Source organism: Engystomops pustulosus, chromosome 3, assembly GCF_040894005.1.
Source record: "Engystomops pustulosus chromosome 3, aEngPut4.maternal, whole genome shotgun sequence".
In the NCBI taxonomy this organism is placed as follows: Eukaryota; Metazoa; Chordata; class Amphibia; order Anura; family Leptodactylidae; genus Engystomops; species Engystomops pustulosus.
The window spans coordinates 11,645,635-11,660,710 of NC_092413.1; the positions used below are offsets into that span (position 1 = coordinate 11,645,635).

General features: G+C 46.2%; 1 protein-coding gene across 4 annotated transcripts in view; it reads left to right on the top strand.

The window, feature by feature from the left end:
- DNAH14 (dynein axonemal heavy chain 14) overlaps positions 1 to 15,076 on the top strand; it is a 153,971-nt gene that overhangs the window by 74,813 nt on the left and 64,082 nt on the right. For all 4 annotated transcript variants that reach the window (XM_072140043.1, XM_072140044.1, XM_072140045.1 and 1 more), the window contains exons 35-44: positions 668 to 839; positions 2,759 to 2,848; positions 4,369 to 4,482; positions 4,878 to 5,054; positions 5,152 to 5,227; positions 11,301 to 11,512; positions 11,589 to 11,841; positions 12,643 to 12,757; positions 13,786 to 14,015; positions 14,112 to 14,228. In XM_072140043.1, coding sequence (XP_071996144.1) covers positions 668 to 839; positions 2,759 to 2,848; positions 4,369 to 4,482; positions 4,878 to 5,054; positions 5,152 to 5,227; positions 11,301 to 11,512; positions 11,589 to 11,841; positions 12,643 to 12,757; positions 13,786 to 14,015; positions 14,112 to 14,228 — 1,556 coding nt within the window. The remainder of the gene's footprint in view (positions 1 to 667; positions 840 to 2,758; positions 2,849 to 4,368; positions 4,483 to 4,877; positions 5,055 to 5,151; positions 5,228 to 11,300; positions 11,513 to 11,588; positions 11,842 to 12,642; positions 12,758 to 13,785; positions 14,016 to 14,111; positions 14,229 to 15,076) is intronic.

Below are 15,076 nucleotides of genomic sequence, written 5' to 3' on the forward strand. Positions count from 1 at the left end.
GCAAGGCATTATGGGACATGTAGCCATAGCCTAAAAGTACAAACTCCCTACATGATGCATAAGCAAGGCCTTATGGGAAATGTAGCCAGAGCCAGATAGAAGACCCATTTGCCAACGTGATACATGTGCGAGGCATAATGGGACATGTAGCCAGAGCCAGAAAGTAGACACCTCCCTACATGATGCATGTGCAAGGCATTATGGGACATGTAGCCATAGCCTAAAAGTACCACCTCCCTACATGATGCATGAGCAAGGCCTTATGGAAAATGTAGCCAGAACCAGACAGTAGACCCATTTGCCAACATGATACATGTGCAAGGCCTAATGGAAAATGTAGACAGAGCCAGAAAATAGACACCTCCCTATGTGATGCATGTGCAAGGCCTTATGGAACATGTAGCCAGAGCCAGAAATTGGACAAAACTGTATGATTTACATGTGGTATATGAGACATAAAATGATGGAGCTTTCCCTTTGATAATAACCTCCATAGTTTATTCCCTTATCTCATATTTCTGGTTGTTCTGTCTCACGATTGGATTACATTGTGATTCCTTTTATCATTCGCTATAATGGGGCGGGTTCTCGCGCCTCCTCGCCGTTCAGTAATGTTATTGTGCACCCTCATCTGATCTGCCCTAATGATGCGTCTCCTATAAATCAGGGAGAAGATCGCGAGCCTCTCCCCGGAGAGCGAAACACTCATCATAATCACAGCCCTAAAGGAAGCAAACCTGCCCAAATTTTTGGCTGAAGATGTGATACTTTTTGAAAATATCATGGCCGACCTGTTCCCGGGAGTCCGTCTCCAGAAAGCAAACACCGAACACTTAGAGGTACTGGGAGGCGCGTGATGTATGTGACGTGTGTAGATATTTACTACTTATAACATGTGAATGACGTGTTTGTAGCGTGTGTATCACATGTGAGGGGCGTGTACAGCATAGCTCTTCTACTGGATACAGGGCGCATGTAGGGAGCGTGTGCATGTAGGGAGCGTGTGCTGCTGTCTGTGTGTCCGCACCATCTTCCCAACAACCGATCTCCTGGTGATCCGAGGTATGTAACTTGCAAGCAGCGGGTGTGTAGCATGTATGTAACGTGTGAGCAGTAGGTGTGTAGTGTGCACGTAACGTGCGAGCAGTAGGCGTGTAGTGTGCATGTAACGTGCGAGCAGTGGGTGTGTAGCATGTATGTAATGTGCGAGCAGTGGGTGTGTAGTGTGCATGTAACGTGCGAGCAGTGGGTGTGTAGTGTGCATGTAACGTACGAGCAGTGGGTGTGTAGCATGTATGTAAAGTGCAAGCAGTGGGTGTGTAGCATGTATGTAACGTGCGAGCAGTGGGTGTGTAGCATGTATGTAAAGTGCGAGCAGTGGGTGTGTAGCATGTATGTAAAGTGCAAGCAGTGGGTGTGTAGCATGTATGTAACGTGCGAGCAGTGGGTGTGTAGCAAGTATGTAACGTGCGAGCAGTGGGTGTGTAGCAGGTATGTAACGTGCGAGCAGTGGGTGTGTAGCAGGTATGTAACGTGCGAGCAGTGGGTGTGTAGCAAGTATGTAACGTGCGAGCAGTGGGTGTGTAGCAAGTATGTAACGTGCGAGCAGTGGGTGTGTAGCAGGTATGTAACGTGCGAGCAGTGGGTGTGTAGCATGTATGTAACGTGCGAGCAGTGGGTGTGTAGCATGTATGTAACGTGCGAGCAGTGGGTGTGTAGCAGGTAACGTGCGAGCAGTGGGTGTGTAGCATGTATGTAACCTGCAAGCTGTGGTGTGTAGCATGTATGTAACGTGCGAGCAGTAGGTGTGTAGCATGGACATAATGTGCGAGCAGTAGGTGTGTAGCATGCACGTAACGTGCGAGCAGTAGGTGTGTAGCATGCACGTAACGTGCGAGCAGTAGGTGTGTAGCATGTATGTAACGTGCGAGCAGTAGGTGTGTAGCATGCACATAATGTGCGAGCAGTAGGTGTGTAGCATGCACATAATGTGCGAGCAGTAGGTGTGTAGCATGCACGTAACATGCGAGCAGTAGGTGTGTAGCATGCACGTAACATGCGAGCAGTAGGTGTGTAGCATGCACGTAACGTGCGAGCAGTGGGTGTGTAGCATGCACATAATGTGCGAGCAGTAGGTGTGTAGCATGCACGTAACATGCGAGCAGTAGGTGTGTAGCATGCACGTAACATGCGAGCAGTAGGTGTGTAGCATGCACGTAACGTGCGAGCAGTAGGTGTGTAGCATGCACGTAACATGCGAGCAGTAGGTGTGTAGCATGCACGTAACGTGCGAGCAGTAGGTGTGTAGCATGCACGTAACGTGCGAGCAGTAGGTGTGTAGCATGCACGTAACGTGCGAGCAGCAGGTTTGTGGCAGAATGACCTGGTAGTAGTACATGTAGTGTCTGCCCCCGATGTGTGGAGTTGTCCCACCTACTATTGGTTGATGGTTTCTCCCGTTTGTCTCCGTTGCTCCCCTGTAGCGGTCACGCGCTGTCGCTCCTGTTCCCTCCTTTCACACCTGACCTTTACTTTTTGCCAAAAATCTTCTCTACAAATAGAATCATTTCTGCCACTTTCTCTATTTTTAGGTTTTGCCCAATATTTCCAGATCCACATAAAAATCTCTAATCTCCCCGTGTATCTTGTGGCTGCATCTGCCGTTCCCCGTTACTTCACATGCCGCTAATTGCTTCTCCGGCCTCATTTATTGTGGACACTTACCAGACTTTCCACTACTTACCTCTCTGTCTTGTAGAAAGCCGTCTCGGCAGCCGTCAGTGAGTTGTCTCTGCAGCCCTGGGAGAGTCAGACGGAGAAGGTCGTCCAGTTCTATCACCAGATTGTGGTAGGTCTGTGCCCAAGATACCCAGGGGGAGGGTCATTAGGAGGCGTCCGCTGTCCAAAATAGCAAAGAATTGAGACTTAATTTGAGACCTCTGCTTGCTGTAATGATGTGGACACTCATCCGAGAGAGTAACTCTGTACATTTCTACAAATATATCCAGTCTAGACAATGCTCTGTGAGCTAAACAGCCTGGACCCCAGACTGATACAATGTACTAGCAGAGAGATCTCTGCAGCTACTGATGTTTAGCTCACAGAGCATTGTATAGACTGGATACAGTTATATCCACAGGTAGGAACAATTGAGAACTAGAGAGAATTGTATCCAGTGTAGACAATGCTCTGTGAGCTAAACATTCTGGACTCCAGACTGATACATTGTAGTAAACCAGCAAAGTGATCTCTGCAGCTACTGATGTGTTTAGCTCACAGAGCATTGTCTATACTGGATACAGTTATATCCACAATATGCAAACCCTTTACATCAGCTGAGAAGTAGAGACCATTGTATCCCATCTAGACAATGCTCTGTGAGCTAAACACATCACAGAGCATTGTCTAGACTGGGTACAATTATACCCACCATCTGCAAACCCTGTACATAGTTAACCCAGGCCTAAGCTGAGTAGTTGTTACAATTGTATGCAGTCTAGAAAATGCTCAGTGAGCTTAATAGCCAGGACTCCAGACTGATACATTGTAGCAAACCAGCAGAGAGATCTGTGCAGCTTGTACTGATGTGTTTAGTACACAGAGCATTGTCTATACTGGATACAATTATTTACACCATTTGCAAAATGGTCTAGATAGATCATCCAGTCTAGATAGACAATGCTCTGTGAGATAAACACATCAGTACAAGCCAGATCTCACTGCTAATTTGCTACAATGTATCAGTTTAGAGTGCACATTGTTTAGCTCACGGAGCATTGCCTAGACAGGATACATTGATAACTACAGGCTGCAGTAACCCTGAACATAGAGTCCTGCTCTTAGCTGTATCCAATCTAGACTATGCTCTGTGAGCTAAACACATCAGTACAAGCCGCACAGAGAGTCCTGCTCTAAGTTGTATTGATTTAGTCAATGCTCTGTGAGCTAAACAACACAGACTCCAGACTGATACATTGTAACAAACGATCAGCAATATCTGTGCAGCTGCTGCTGATGTATTTAGCTCACCGAGCATTGTCTAGACTGGATTTATTTATACATGTTGGATTTTGCAGGTATTTAGGAGCCCAAATCGTCCCAAAATCCCTTAAATAATCTCCATTCTGTAGCCAAACCTTTCATGTGCTGCTGAAATAAGCGTCCCCAGGGGTCTCCCATTGAATCACATGCAGACGTTGCAGCAGCGCGGCCTGTGCTGCCCCCTACACTCAGCTACCGGTATTGCATCTTCCTGTGATCTGGGGGTTTATATTGGATTTTTTAGGTTGTTGGTTCCATATTAGATGCTTTTAGCATTTTGGATATTTCCAGTGTCTAATAAAGTTTTGCTGTTTGAATGGATTTCAGGCTCGTCATGGGGTGATGCTGGTCGGCCCCACGGGAGGAGGGAAGACGACGGTGCGGAGAATCCTGGAGAAAGCTTTGACGCATTTCCCTCCGACCAGAAGTAGTTTCATCCCGGTAAATCAGATTTTAATTTTTTTTTTTCCTTAAAAATTTTTTAGAAAAAGGATTACATGAGGGGGCACTGCTATGGGGCAGCGCAGCTAGAACCGCTGTGGAATCGCATTAGATCGCTGCTTTCCTCCATAAACAGCGCCACTCCTGACCATGGTCTGTGCTGGTATTGCAGCTCAGCCATACAGAGATGAATGAAGCTAAGCTGCAATACCACGCACTACCTGAGGTCAGTGGTGGCGCTGTCTATGGAAGAAAGCAGCCATGTTTTTCAATCTCTGGACAACCCCTTTAAAGTTTTACTAGGGGGTGGTACAGTCTGACTATATACTCATTATATACTCAGTATATATAAGGTTGTGTAGCTGTTGCTATATACCAATATATCTGCTCTGAAGACCCTGACAAGGAAGCGGAAGGTGGAGACCTTCACCATAAACCCCAAATGTGTGACCCTGGGGGAGCTGTACGGAGAAATCAACCCCAACACCATGGAGTGGTCGGACGGTCTCCTGGCCTCCGCTGTACGGACCTTCACCCAGCAGTCAGCGAGCGGAGAAATGACCCCCCCACAGGTGACTATATACTATATACTGCCATATATACAGCCCCCGGACATCCCCTGTATCATCTGCTGAATCTACTCCTGTTTATATGTATCACCTCATCCAGGAACCACAGAATATAGAACAACTCCATAGGACAGCGAGTGACCCCTATACCCAAGACGCGTCATCACCATCTAAAGGTAAGAGTTACATCCTGTATTATACCCCAGAGCTGCACTCACTATTCTGCTGCTGGTGCAGTCACTGTGTACATACATGACATTACTTATCCTGTACTGATCCTGAGTTACATCCTGTATTATACTCCAGAGCTGCACTCACTATTCTGCTGCTGGTGCAGTCACTGTGTACATACATGACATTACTTATCCTGTACTGATCCTGAGTTACATCCTGTATTATACTCCAGAGCTGCACTCACTATTCTGCTGCTGGTGCAGTCACTGTGTACATACATGACATTACTTATCCTGTACTGATCCTGAGTTACATCCTGTATTATACCCCAGAGCTGCATTCACTATTCTGCTGCTGGTGCAGTCACTGTGTACATACATGACATTACTTATCCTGTACTGATCCTGAGTTACATCCTGTATTATACCCCAGAGCTGCACTCACTATTCTGCTGCTGGTGCAGTCACTGGGTACATACATGACATTACTTATCCTGTACTGATCCTGAGTTACATCCTGTATTATACCCCAGAGCTGCACTCACTATTCTGCTGCTGGTGCAGTCACTGTGTACATACATGACATTACTTATCCTGTACTGATCCTGAGTTACATCCTGTATTATACCCCAGAGCTGCATTCACTATTCTGCTGCTGGTGCAGTCACTGTGTACATACATGACATTACTTATCCTGTACTGATCCTGAGTTACATCCTGTATTATACTCCAGAGCTGCACTCACTATTCTGCTGCTGGTGCAGTCACTGTGTACATACATGACATTACTTATCCTGTACTGATCCTGAGTTACATCCTGTATTATACCCCAGAGCTGCACTCACTATTCTGCTGCTGGTGCAGTCACTGTGTACATACATGACATTACTTATCCTCTACTGATCCTGAGTTACATCCTGTATTATACCCCAGAGCTGCACTCACTATTCTGCTGCTGGTGCAGTCACTGTGTACATACATGACATTACTTATCCTGTACTGATCCTGAGTTACATCCTGTATTATACCCCAGAGCTGCATTCACTATTCTGCTGCTGGTGCAGTCACTGTGTACATACATGACATTACTTATCCTGTACTGATCCTGAGTTACATCCTGTATTATACCCCAGAGCTGCACTCACTATTCTGCTGCTGGTGCAGTCACTGGGTACATACATGACATTACTTATCCTGTACTGATCCTGAGTTACATCCTGTATTATACCCCAGAGCTGCACTCACTATTCTGCTGCTGGTGCAGTCACTGTGTACATACATGACATTACTTATCCTGTACTGATCCTGAGTTACATCCTGTATTATACCCCAGAGCTGCATTCACTATTCTGCTGCTGGTGCAGTCACTGTGTACATACATGACATTACTTATCCTGTACTGATCCTGAGTTACATCCTGTATTATACTCCAGAGCTGCACTCACTATTCTGCTGCTGGTGCAGTCACTGTGTACATACATGACATTACTTATCCTGTACTGATCCTGAGTTACATCCTGTATTATACCCCAGAGCTGCACTCACTATTCTGCTGCTGGTGCAGTCACTGTGTACATACATGACATTACTTATCCTCTACTGATCCTGAGTTACATCCTGTATTATACCCCAGAGCTGCACTCACTATTCTGCTGCTGGTGCAGTCACTGTGTACATACATGACATTACTTATCCTGTACTGATCCTGAGTTACATCCTGTATTATACCCCAGAGCTGCACTCACTATTCTGCTGCTGGTGCAGTCACTGTGTACATACCTGACATTACTTATCCTGTACTGATCCTGAGTTACATCCTGTATTATACCCCAGAGCTACACTCACTATTCTGCTGCTGGTGCAGTCACTGTGCACATACATGACATTACTTATCCTGTACTGATCCTGAGTTACATCCTGTATTATACCCCCAGAGCTGCAGTCACTATTCTGCTGCTGGTGCAATCACTGTGTACATACATGACATTACTTATCCTCTACTGATCCTGAGTTACATCCTGTATTATACCCCAGAGCTGCACTCACTATTCTGCTGCTGGTGCAGTCACTGTGTACATACATGACATTACTTATCCTGTACTGATCCTGAGTTACATCCTGTATTATACCCCAGAGCTGCACTCACTATTCTGCTGCTGGTGCAGTCACTGTGTACACACATGACATTACTTATCCTGTACTGATCCTGAGTTACATCCTGTATTATACTCCAGAGCTGCACTCACTATTCTGCTGCTGGTGCAGTCACTGTGGACATACATGACATTACTTATCCTGTACTGATCCTGAGTTACATCCTGTATTATACTCCAGAGCTGCACTCACTATTCTGCTGCTGGTGCAGTCACTGTGTACATACATGACATTACTTATCTTGTACTGATCCTGAGTTACATCCTGTATTATACCCCCGAGCTGCACTCACTATTCTGCTGCTGGTGCAGTCACTGTGTACATACATGACATTAATTATCCTGTACTGATCCTGAGTTACATCCTGTATTATACTCCAGAGCTGCACTCACTATTCTGCTGATGGTGCAGTCACTGTGTACATACATGACATTACTTATCCTGTACTGATCCTGAGTTACATCCTGTATTATACCCCCGAGCTGCACTCACTATTCTGCTGCTGGTACAGTCACTGTGTACATACATGACATTACTTATCTTGTACTGATCCTGAGTTACATCCTGTATTATACCCCCGAGCTGCACTCACTATTCTGCTACTGGTGCAGTCACTGTGTACATACATGACATTAATTATCCTGTACTGATCCTGAGTTACATCCTGTATTATACTCCAGAGCTGCACTCACTATTCTGCTGATGGTGCAGTCACTGTGTACATACATGACATTACTTATCCTGTACTGATCCTGAGTTACATCCTGTATTATACCCCCGAGCTGCACTCACTATTCTGCTGCTGGTGCAGTCACTGTGTACATACATGACATTAATTATCTTGTACTGATCCTGAGTTACATCCTGTATTATACCCCAGAGCTGCAGTCACTATTCTGCTGCTGGTGCAGTCACTGTGTACATACATGACATTACTTATCCTGTACTGATCCGGAGTTACATCCTATGTTATACCCCAGAGCTGCACTCACTATTCTGCTGCTGGTGCAGTCACTGTGTACATACATGACATTACTTATCCTGTACTGATCCTGAGTTACATCCTGTATTATACTCCTGAGATGCACTCACTATTCTGCTGCTGGTGCAGTCACTGTGTACATACATGACATTACTTATCCTGTACTGATCCTGAGTTACATCCTGTATTATACCCCAGAGCTGCACTCACTATTCTGCTGCTGGTGCAGTCACTGTGTACACACATGACATTACTTATCCTGTACTGATCCTGAGTTACATCCTGTATTATACTCCAGAGCTGCACTCACTATTCTGCTGCTGGTGCAGTCACTGTGGACATACATGACATTACTTATCCTGTACTGATCCTGAGTTACATCCTGTATTATACTCCAGAGCTGCACTCACTATTCTGCTGCTGGTGCAGTCACTGTGTACATACATGACATTACTTATCTTGTACTGATCCTGAGTTACATCCTGTATTATACCCCCGAGCTGCACTCACTATTCTGCTGCTGGTGCAGTCACTGTGTACATACATGACATTAATTATCCTGTACTGATCCTGAGTTACATCCTGTATTATACTCCAGAGCTGCACTCACTATTCTGCTGATGGTGCAGTCACTGTGTACATACATGACATTACTTATCCTGTACTGATCCTGAGTTACATCCTGTATTATACCCCCGAGCTGCACTCACTATTCTGCTGCTGGTACAGTCACTGTGTACATACATGACATTACTTATCTTGTACTGATCCTGAGTTACATCCTGTATTATACCCCCGAGCTGCACTCACTATTCTGCTGCTGGTGCAGTCACTGTGTACATACATGACATTAATTATCCTGTACTGATCCTGAGTTACATCCTGTATTATACTCCAGAGCTGCACTCACTATTCTGCTGATGGTGCAGTCACTGTGTACATACATGACATTACTTATCCTGTACTGGTCCTGAGTTACATCCTGTATTATACCCCCGAGCTGCACTCACTATTCTGCTGCTGGTGCAGTCACTGTGTACATACATGACATTAATTATCTTGTACTGATCCTGAGTTACATCCTGTATTATACCCCAGAGCTGCAGTCACTATTCTGCTGCTGGTGCAGTCACTGTGTACATACATGACATTACTTATCCTGTACTGATCCGGAGTTACATCCTATGTTATACCCCAGAGCTGCACTCACTATTCTGCTGCTGGTGCAGTCACTGTGTACATACATGACATTACTTATCCTGTACTGATCCTGAGTTACATCCTGTATTATACTCCTGAGATGCACTCACTATTCTGCTGCTGGTGCAGTCACTGTGTACATACATGACATTACTTATCCTGTACTGATCGTGAGTTACATCCTGTATTATACCCCAGAGCTGCACTCACTATTCTGCTGCTGCTGGTGCAGTCACTGTGTACATACATGACATTACTTATCCTGTACTGATCCTGAGTTACATCCTGTATTATACCCCCGAGCTGCACTCACTATTCTGCTGCTGGTGCAGTCACTGTGTACATACATGACATTACTTATCCTGTACTGATCCTGAGTTACATCCTGTATTATACTCCAGAGATGCACTCACTATTCTGCTGCTGGTGCAGTCACTGTGTACATACATGACATTACTTATCCTGTACTGATCCTGAGTTACATCCTGTATTATACCCCAGAGCTGCACTCACTATTCTGCTGCTGGTGCAGTCACTGTGTACATACATGACATTACTTATCCTGTACTGATCCTGAGTTACATCCTGTATTATACTCCAGAGCTGCACTCACTATTCTGCTGCTGGTGCAGTCACTGTGTACATACATGACTATACTTATCCTGTACTGATCCTGAGTTACATCCTGTATTATACCCCAGAGCTGCACTCACTATTCTGCTGCTGGTGCAGTCACTGTGTACATACATGACATTACTTATCCTGTACTGATACTGAGTTACATCCTGTATTATACCCCAGAGCTGCACTCACTATTCTGCTGCTGGTGCAGTCACTGTGTACATACATGACATTACTTATCCTGTACTGATCCTGAGTTACATCCTGTATTATACTCCAGAGCTGCACTCACTATTCTGCTGCTGCTGCAGTCACTGTGTACATACATGACATTACTTATCCTGTACTGATCCTGAGTTACATCCTGTATTATACCCCAGAGCTGCACTCACTATTCTGCTGCTGCTGCAGTCACTGTGTACATACATGACATTACTTATCCTGTACTGATCCTGAGTTACATCCTGTATTATACTCCAGAGCTGCACTCACTATTCTGCTGCTGGTGTAGTCACTGTGTACATACATGACATTACTTATCCTGTACTGATCCTGAGTTACATCCTGTATTATACCCCAGAGCTGCACTCACTATTCTGCTGCTGGTGCAGTCACTGTGTACATACATGACATTACTTATCCTGTACTGATCCTGAGTTACATCCTGTATTATACTCCAGAGCTGCACTCACTATTCTGCTGCTGGTGCAGTCACTGTGTACATACATGACATTACTTATCCTGTACTGATCCTGAGTTACATCCTGTATTATACTCCACAGCTGCACTCACTATTCTGCTGCTGGTGCAGTCACTGTGTACATACATGACATTACTTATCCTGTACTGATCCTGAGTTACATCCTGTATTATACCCCAGAGCTGCACTCACTATTCTGCTGCTGGGGCAGTCACTGTGTACATACATGACATTACTTATCCTGTACTGATCCTGAGTTACATCCTGTATTATACTCCGGAGCTGCACTCACTATTCTGCTGCTGGTGCAGTCACTGTGTACATACATGACATTACTTATCCTGTACTGATCCTGAGTTACATCCTGTATTATACTCCACAGCTGCGCTCACTTACATGCCTTCCATTATATTTTTTAGGTGACCCGGATTGGTACTGGATAATCCTGGATGGTCCGGTTGACACATTATGGGTAGAGAATCTCAACACGGTTCTGGACGACACACGGACTCTGTGTTTGGCCAACAGTGAAAGGATCCGTCTCCCGCAGGGGATGAGGATGATCTTTGAGGTGGATAGTCTGGCCCAAGCAAGTCCTGCAACTGTCAGCCGCTGCGCCATGGTCTATATGGTAAGATTATTTTTCGGAATAGGAGGAGAATAAAATTAGCTAAAATCTTTGTGATAATTAGAATCTCTCCTTGTAGGATCCGGTGGATCTCGGATGGCGACCCTTTGCCAAGACTTGGCTGAAGCGAATCTCTGCCAGGGTCCCGACACTCGGGGTCCAGTATCTGAGCACATTGCTGGACAAGAGCGTGGACGAGGGAGTCAGATTCATCCGGAAGCGTAAAGATTCCTTGGCCTTCCCCGTCCAGGACCTGGTGCTGGTGATGAACCTGTGCAAAATCCTGGAGGCGTTCATCGAATTCATGAGTGGAAATGGAGGCTTTGGGCAGAGTAAGGGGAGATCTGTGACCTGTGTGTGAGGTCCTCGCCACACAACCTCATGCATGTGTCTCACTTCTCTGGCTACACGTCATTACCAGTCAGTCTCCTTCCCCCTCAAGCAGTTTTAGAGAAACTATTAAATCCCTCCATCTCCTTCCCCAAATCTGTGAATATATTCCTGATATAATTCCATAGTAAGTCTCCTTCCCCCTCTGGCAGCTGTCATTGTAGTATTTCAGCACGTACCATAGTTGGCTTCCTTTCCCCCCTGGCAGCTATACAAATCATTATGTTCTAGCATAACTCTCCTTACCCCTCTAGCATTTGTATTTATAGTCACCAGTGAGTTCCTTTATCAGTTTTCTTCTCCCTCTGGCAGCTATAAATTTGTTAGGTTTAGTCAGTTTTCAATGAAGTATTGTGGTCACCATGTGCAGATATTTGGAAAGAATGATATAATACTGGATATTTGGAAATTCCCAGTCAGTCTCCTCCCCCTTCTATCAGCTATATGTATATATATCTTCCACAGTAAATTACCGGTCTCTCCTCTCCCCCCCAGCAGCCATCAATATAGTTCCCAGTCAGTCTCCTCCCCATCTATCAGCTATAAATATATCTTCCCCAGTAAGTTACCGGTCTCCTTCCCCCCAGCAGTCATTAATATAGTCCCCACTAAATGTTCAGTCAGTCTCCTTCCCCTTCTGACAGGTCTGCTTTGGGTCGATGTCTTGCCCTCCCCCGTTGCCATATTGTGTTACTACGTTCTGCACATTTTTCATGATTATTCTTGATCTATTTTCTTCCCAGCAATGAACGACCTGAATGAGAAAATTCCATCTGCAACACAGAACCGGGATGTACAATCTGCATCCGAGTCCAGAAGGTCGTACACCCCGAGCCTGACTGACAGCCTGAGGAGAAGGTCAGCATTGTGATCAGCGGCTCCAGTTATTGGGGGTCATTTACTAAGGGCCCGAATCGCGTTTTCCCGACGTGTTACACGAATATTTCCGTTTTGCGCCGATTTCCCCTGAATTGCCACAGGATTTTGGCGCACGCGATCGGATTTTGGCGCATCAGCACTGGCATGCGACAGAAATCGGGGGGCGTGGCCGAACGAAAACCCGACGGATTCAGAAAAACCGCCGCATTTAAAAAAAAAAAAAAAATGTGTTGCGAAACTTGCACTTACCTTCAGCAGGTATAGGCCGGTGTATTTCAGGGCATTCCAGCGCGCCTCCGGGGAACTTCAGCGCAGCAGCGCCACCTGGTGGACGGCGGAGGAAGACCCGAATCCACTGCAGAGAATGCGCCGCTGGATTGCGAATGGGCCGGGTAAGTAAATCTGCCCCATTGTGTCTATGAGGGAATAGTAGGGTGATCAGTCCTTCTGGGTCCACATTGGGGCACATTTACTTACCCGGTCCAGTCGCGATCCACCGGCGCATTCTCCGACGCTGATTCGGGTCTGCCGGGATTCATTAAGGCCGTGAGCCCGATATCCACCAGGTGTCGCTGCTGCCCCGAGGTCCGCCAGAGTTCACCATCTTCTTCTCGGTGCAGGTAAGTGCTGATCTTGCGACACAAACTCTTTTTTTAAATTCCGCATTTTTTCCGAATCCGTCGGGTTGTCGGACGGCCACGCCCCCCAATTTCTGTCGCTTGAATGCCGGCGCCGCTGCGCCACAATCCAATAATGTGCGCCAAAACCGCGGGTCAATTCGGCGCAAATCGGAAATCGTCGGGAAACCCAACGAAACTGCGCAATTCGGACCCTTAGTAAATGACCCCCATTATTTAGTAATGACCCCCACTCCGGGACATAACATTGATAAGTCTGGAAGAAGGCCACACCCCCTGAATGACGTCAGATGTTTTTTTCCTGCCATTTTAAAGATCTCTGCTTGCTGTCTGTGAGTGAAAATCTTTGGTAACCAAATGTATTTATAGGGAAGAACAGAAGTGGTTCTTGGAGAAGCATCCGGAGAAGCTGCTCCCGTTGCTGGGGAAGTTGTACATCTTCGCTTTTACATGGGCATTTGGAGGTGTTTTAACCCGAGAAGATGAAAATGAAGGAGACTCCCTCATCGGGGTGAAGGCCAGGGATGAATCCTTGGTGAATATCACCTATGACTTCAATAACTTTGTCCACGACCTGTTTGAAGGAGAACAAGTCAACGGTAATAAAATCCTCGAGACAATGCCACACCTGACTACGACTACAACTGCTCCGCCCACTTCCTCCTCTCACATCCTCCGTTCCCTCTATTTTCCAGGAGTGCAGATTCCCCTCGGAGAGAATTCGGTCTTCAGTTATTTTGTCGATCTCCAAACCGGGAATTTTGTGACTTGGGAGAGTTTAGTTCCGTCCACCGAATCCGTAATCCTGAAAGGTAAAAGGTTATTCTGCAGATTATTTTAAGGATGTGAATATTTGTAAAATATCAGATGTTTATGGACTAATGGGAACTGGAGCCGAAGAGTCTCCGACCCTGGGCTAAGCTCAGCACCAGGTAGGTACCTCCATAATAGCAGTTTAGATACATTCCCCATGTTCAAGGGGGACATTGTGCATTTCTATGGAGTGGGGAGGGGTCTCCCCTTCTCCTTTCCATCACGCCGGTCATATGCCCACCTGGCTCCGGCCCAGTGGACATACGTTCATGTAAATGCAGCCATAGAGCTACATTTTCCTTCACAGCTTCCTATATATATGGGAAGAGATTGTATAGAATAAGCTGTAAAGAGGAAGATCAGGAGCTGAGGCAGAGTCTGCAGGAGGAGGGAGGGGGAATCACACCAACATCAACGTGGCAGAATATGCAGGGGAGGGGGAGAGGTCACACAGTCTGTGCAGAGAGGAGAAAACATGGGGGAAGATCTGCAGGGGAAGAGGCAGAGATCACACAGTCTTTGAAATGAGGGACAAACATAAAATAACATCACAGTCTGTGTAGAGAGGAGAGCACAGGGGGAGATAACAGTCTGTAGAGAGGAGAGCACAGGGGGAGATCACAGTCTGTGTAGAGAGGTGAGCACAGGGGGAGATCACAGTCTGTGTAGGGAGGAGAGCACAGGGGGAGATAACAGTCTGTGTAGGGAGGAGAGCACAGGGGGAGATCACAATCTGTCTAGAGAGGAGGGCACAGGGGGGGATCAGAGTCTGTGTAGAGAGGAGGGCACAGGGGGGGATCACAGTCTGTGTAGAGAGGAGAGCACAGGGATAGATAACAGTCTGTGT